At 48.8% G+C, this 5,340-nt stretch overlaps 1 protein-coding gene across 1 annotated transcript; it reads left to right on the top strand.

Moving 5' to 3' along the window:
• Window positions 1–797: 797 nt before the first annotated feature.
• Window positions 798–3,051, top strand: LOC105448023. The gene is made up of 5 exons (XM_011686383.1): window positions 798–1,193; window positions 1,548–1,655; window positions 1,786–2,001; window positions 2,486–2,806; window positions 2,896–3,051. The coding sequence occupies exons 1-5, from the start codon at window positions 804–806 to the stop codon at window positions 3,049–3,051; spliced, it is 1,191 nt and encodes a 396-aa protein (XP_011684685.1). The 5' UTR covers window positions 798–803.
• The last annotated feature ends 2,289 nt before the right edge of the window (window positions 3,052–5,340 follow it).

The raw sequence follows: 5,340 nt of genomic DNA, 5'->3' as shown, positions 1-5,340 counted from the left end.
AATCTAAGGATAAAACACCGAAGCTCACTGAAGACCTGCTGTCTAAGGACCCGAAAAGCCTGAGAGCCACCTCCGGCTCGATCTCGGTATCGTCGGACGTCGAACCAAGGTCGAAAATCTCGTCCTCGGAGGCGCACACCTCTGACGACGAGACGTCGTCGCCGCTGGCGCTGGACGACGATCCGTCCCAGTACAAGAACATGGCGCCCTGTCACCTGCCGACGGTCCTGCTGCCCAGCATGGAGCCCCTGTGGGCTCTGCGACACAGGAAACCGACCACCATGGAGGCGCGGATCGCGCTCATGGAGAGCGCGACGTTGACGAAGGAGAAGTCCGACGACGAGTATTACGACGACGTGAAAGTCAGCACGGAGACAACGAGGGCGAGGCCGCCGTCGGGAACGACCGACGGGAAATCTGAAAGGAGTATTTCTGCTGCAGGCGAGGCGAAGGATACGCCCTCGAGGATCCCGGGAGCCCTCTTGAAAGTTAAGTCGCAGCAACAGCTGATATCGCCAATCGTAGAATCCGCAGGAAAGGGCGAGCTGAAGAGAGGATACAGTTGCACGAGCATCGGGGATTTATCGAAGGATTCTACGAGACGTACGTTCGAGGTTCGTCGAGGCGAGGCGGAAGGTGAGCGAGGAAAGGTAATCCCCTTGGAGGAGATAGATTCCGCGAAAGGGTCGACCTCCCCCGGCTCGGCGGAGGCGGCGGAATTACCGCTGTCGACGGTCGCTGAGGTCTCGCGATTTTTAGAGAGAGCGAGTCGCGGAGGGAAACCTCGCGCGTCGGCCGCGACCATGCTGGAGAGCCTGGCGAGCGAGTTCTCCTCGCGGGTGATAGAACAACACGACACGGCCGATGTGCCGGCGGCAAAAAAACGCGCCAAGCTAGCCGCGAGATTAACAAAGTTGCTGGCGGACTCGAAACGTTATTTGTGCCCCGATAAATTCCCGTCTGACCTCGTTTTCTCCGCGAAACAGCCTCCCGTTTGCAATTCCCGTCTGCTGAGACGTGTCCTGCCGCTCGACTCCTACAATCTCGTCGCCCCATTATTGGGCATGAAGACCTGGTATCCTAAAAGAGCACGAAAAGTAGACATTGCTGCCACGGTGCAATTCAAAACGGAAGAGGAAGAAGAAGAAGAAGAGGAAGAAGAGACGGAGGGCGAGATTCCCTTCGATTTGATCGTACGTATATATATTTTAATTAACTATCGGTTATTTTATAATAAATTTTACAATAAAAATTTTTTTAAGGAAAATTTCATCGTAACCTTTTCAATTTTTAACATCGTATATTTTTTTCATTGATTCTGATTAAATTTCTAAAAATAAAAGTCAATTAAAATTAAATGCACCGAAAATTGCATTTCTGAAAATTTCTTCTTACGTTTTTTTTTTTATGTCAGAAAATTGATTATATAAGTCGAAAATGAAAATAAGTCTCTCATTTAATACTGCGAATTTTATCGTTGCTCGGAGACAGTCCGCTTTGTCCGTTCGAGAGTTATTAGTTGAGAGTAAGCTTTTATACGCCCGCAGGTGCATCCCCCGACGACCAAAGACATTTCGACGACCGGAGATGAGCATAAAGTAGGTCAGGCCAGATCGAATCCTTACGCTCTCTTTTTGAGGAAACCGCGGCGCAAGGTACGCGAAATAATATTATATCGGGATCTCGCGTACGCCGAGATCCTTCCGCGGTTTCTTCCGCTGCGTACAGGAGAGTCCTCCGTTTCTTAATGATACTGGAGCTTACCGCGGGCCTTATCGTTACCAGGTTGTCACTTGGCGTCCTTTAACGGCGGACGATCTCAAAGGCTACGATCCCGAGGCCACCCTCGAGATGAAAGCCAAAAATATTATGGACAGGATATGCCGTGACTTCTGCGAGTGGCTGCGCAGTTTAGGCGGCACCGACCACGTCATCGACGAGGAGGTCCTCGGAGATATGTTCGAAATTGACTTTACTGCCGAGGCCAGCAGGACGATGGAGGTATATACAGATACAGGAATAAAGTGCACCGGACGCAGCGGCGTATCGCGGCGTATTCCGTAAATGCGTTTCTCGCGCGTGCACGCGATAGTCCTGCAACGGCGGCGGCGTAACATCATAATGCGATGCATGATGTAACAACGGTAACACGCACTTTGAGCGGTGAACCGCACACAACAGCGGGATTTGAATTATAACTTCAACGCGATATACTATGGAAGGCCGACCCGATTGCGCGTTCGCGTCTCGCAAATGAAATACGACTCGTTCGAATATCTCTCGTGGAGGAAGTAATTTTTTTTCCTCCGCAGAGAAAAAAAATATCGACGTAATTAAATTAACGGCTGAAACCTAATTTGTACGTTTTCGAGAGAGCTACCATAGAGATTCGTAGCAAAAGGAGGAAGCTCTCTTTTACGTTATACGTTCTCCGGAAGAGGATAAGAAAATAAAGTGTTCGATTGTGCGCGCTCGTTTGAGATAGATGTCGATGAGGGAAATGCCGATGGTGCCGAACGAGGTGGCCGCAGCGAGACAATGTCCTGACGCGGGTGAGCTTGCCATGACCAGGAGGCATCTGATCAGGGACGCCAAAGCCGAGGGTAAGCCGGCCAAAACAATGGCGTTTGGCACGGCGATATCCGGTGAGCTCCGGTTCGTGCCGCCCGGAAATCAGGTGCGGGAGAGGTGGCTGCGATGCGAGAACGTGATAACGGAACTGGAGACGATGGACGTGGTCTGGAGGAACATAACGCATCTGGAGAGCGTCAGGATTTTCGCAAAGTGGCTCAGCGAACGTTCGGACGTGAGCCTCGACGCTGAGCAATTTATATTTTTATTTTTTTTTTACGCTGAACAATCCGCGCTTTCTTTATCTCGTCACTGTGTTTTCAGGCTCCGCTGCCAGATGCACTGGTGATCGCATTGACCACCGATCCCGCGAAACTCGCCGTCGAGGACGAGGAGTATCAGGAAATCAAAGTCGTGCCGACTGTCACCAAGGTCCGCGACATCCGACGTCTCGATCCCGACCCGATGTTGGAGGACTAATTAAGCAGAGGCAGGCGAGAGAGAAATCGCGACGTGCGCGGAAAGAAATTGCCGATTGAGAGGCAGAGACCCCACCCTTCAAAGTTCCGCCATCGCGGACCAGCGTTCTCTCGGGCGTCCAAATACGTTGGTGTAACCGATACGACCGCACGATGACACGGCGCAGAACGCCCATTTCCTGTATGCGGCGAACGGTTAACCTCCGCGTAGCCGCCGTGGACGCTTCAATCGCAAACAATTCCCGGGGAAATTTCGACAAACGTTCAATTACGGGGACCTAATTTTCTGCTAATGATCGCCGGCGTTTCGCTCGCGCCACGTCCGACGTAAACGTAGAAATCAAGTCTTTCTTCTCTCTCTCTCTCTCTCTCTCTCTCTCTCTCTCTCACACGCACCGTGTGGGCACCTACCTCGAATCAAAATGTATGGATCATTAAAAGGCGCGAACGGTTACCGGGCCATCATTCCTGATTTGGCGTGTAGATTGGATTAACAGTCCCGATTTCTGCTGCTAGTCTCTCCCTCGCTCCCTCGCAAGCGCGCGCTACGTGCACACGCACGTACACGCGCGCGCCACATACATACACACACACACACACGCAGGACAAATTAATTCATTGGCAACGTGGCGCACCGACTAATACCGTATTTCGCTGCACCAATTATCGATCACTCAAGTCTCATTGCATTGAACTCCATTAAATACGCGCACGTAATAACTGTAATGTTAATAATGTTATTTCCGTAGATTAATAATAATCTCCTGTCAATATGCGGAGGACAAGTGAACCCGCGAAGCGCCACGCGCGTTTCTTTTCACGCCGAAAATGAAAAAAAGAATGTCCTACGCGGCGCTCTTCACACCTCCGATATACCTCTTTCGATTTCGTTTAACGAGGCCGAACGCCACCGGCAAGCATAGGTAATAACGTAAAATGATCCTGTAAAAAAAAAGGAATAAAGTGACAATCGTGAATAAAAAGCGAGTGGGATACCTGAGGCTGAACCATAGAGCCAGCTCGATCTCGCATCGACGAGTTGTCTAGCGAAATAACGCAAACGAGCCGATGAAATATTGGAAACGTATCACGGGACGCCGGATGTCCTGACAGTGCTTCTGCTTACGACAGAAAACGCGCCTTAGACCCGCAGCAACGGCGGTAGCAACGAGAGAAAAAAAAGAGGGGGGGGGGGAGAGAAAAAGAGAGACAGAAAAAAAGTAAAGCTTGCCTCGTTCGCGATACATCTTCCTTGCTGCGACATATTCCTCTCTCCCCCCTCTGCCATAATTTCCTTCTCGTTTTTCCGGGGAATACCGCGATTCAAATTATATCGCGTCAACGAGCGAAGAGTCATTACGAGGCAACGAGGCATCAGGGTGACATCGTGACTAAAATTCTGGCCGAGGTTTTTCGCCTCGGGGATACGGGTCGGTAAACGACAGAGAAAGAGAGACGAGCGGGAGGGAGGAAGGGAAGGGGAGAAAAAGAGAGAAAAAGTCCAGATTCAAGAGAACGATACGCGCCGGTCGAAGGGGTGGGAGAGCGGGTTTGCCGCGCACCTCGCGCGCTCGCGAATCCGGTTCTTCTCTGTTTGCCTTTAATATTTGTTTAACCTTTTTTTTTTCCTCCTGCACGTACGTCGGCGTATGAAACGCGTGCAGCATTATTCGTGCACGCGTTTCGCTAAATATTTACACGCACGTTGGCATTCAGACGGCATGCCAAAAATACGCGATTAACCCGGTTTCCTCAGACGCTTCGTTTTTATCCCGTTGATTTCTTTCCTCAGATGGAATTTTTGAAGCGCATCAGTGGTAAACATTGCTAGCGTCATTTTTGTCGCGTCACTAATTACATGTATAAATTCACGATTCCTAAGTGAAAATCGAAAAAATTGCTGACAAATACAAAATTCATTAAAGATATTAATAGATTACATTAATATAACCGTATAATGTTAACCATTAACATAATTAATAAACAACGGAACACGCACGGATACGTACCTGCGGTATTTAGACATTGTATTATTAAATGACGATTATGATAGTTAAGTTTATAGAACTGCGACAAACATAAGAATACATCTGCGCCGATAATGTCAATTTTAATTGTAATTTAAATTTATATAATAGCTGATAATGGCTACACCGAAAGAACAATTTTGCTGGATCCAGATCTGAAAATAATTTTTGTTCAACAATCAAAATAATTTTGTGCGAATGTCAAAATGATTGCTAGAATATCAAAACGTTTTGCAGCAATGCTTATCAGTTTTAACATTCCA

The sequence above is a fragment of the Wasmannia auropunctata genome, unplaced genomic scaffold (genome assembly GCF_000956235.1).
Source record: "Wasmannia auropunctata unplaced genomic scaffold, wasmannia.A_1.0 LD336090.1, whole genome shotgun sequence".
Lineage (NCBI taxonomy): Eukaryota > Metazoa > Arthropoda > Insecta > Hymenoptera > Formicidae > Wasmannia > Wasmannia auropunctata.
The sequence above is the reverse complement of the archived record's forward strand: the minus strand, read 5'-3'. Positions and strand labels throughout refer to the sequence as shown.

What these genes read in the sequence shown, in the direction of transcription:
- LOC105448023 (XM_011686383.1), top strand. Translation starts at nt 804, where the DNA reads ATGCTGGAGAGCCTGGCGAGCGAGTTCTCCTCGCGGGTGATAGAACAA. An exon ending in AGGCCAGCAGGACGATGGAG is followed by an intron (nt 2,002 to 2,485) that starts GTATATACAGAT and finishes CGTTTGAGATAG; the next exon opens with ATGTCGATGAGGGAAATGCC. An exon ending in GGCTCAGCGAACGTTCGGAC is followed by an intron (nt 2,807 to 2,895) that starts GTGAGCCTCGAC and finishes CTGTGTTTTCAG; the next exon opens with GCTCCGCTGCCAGATGCACT.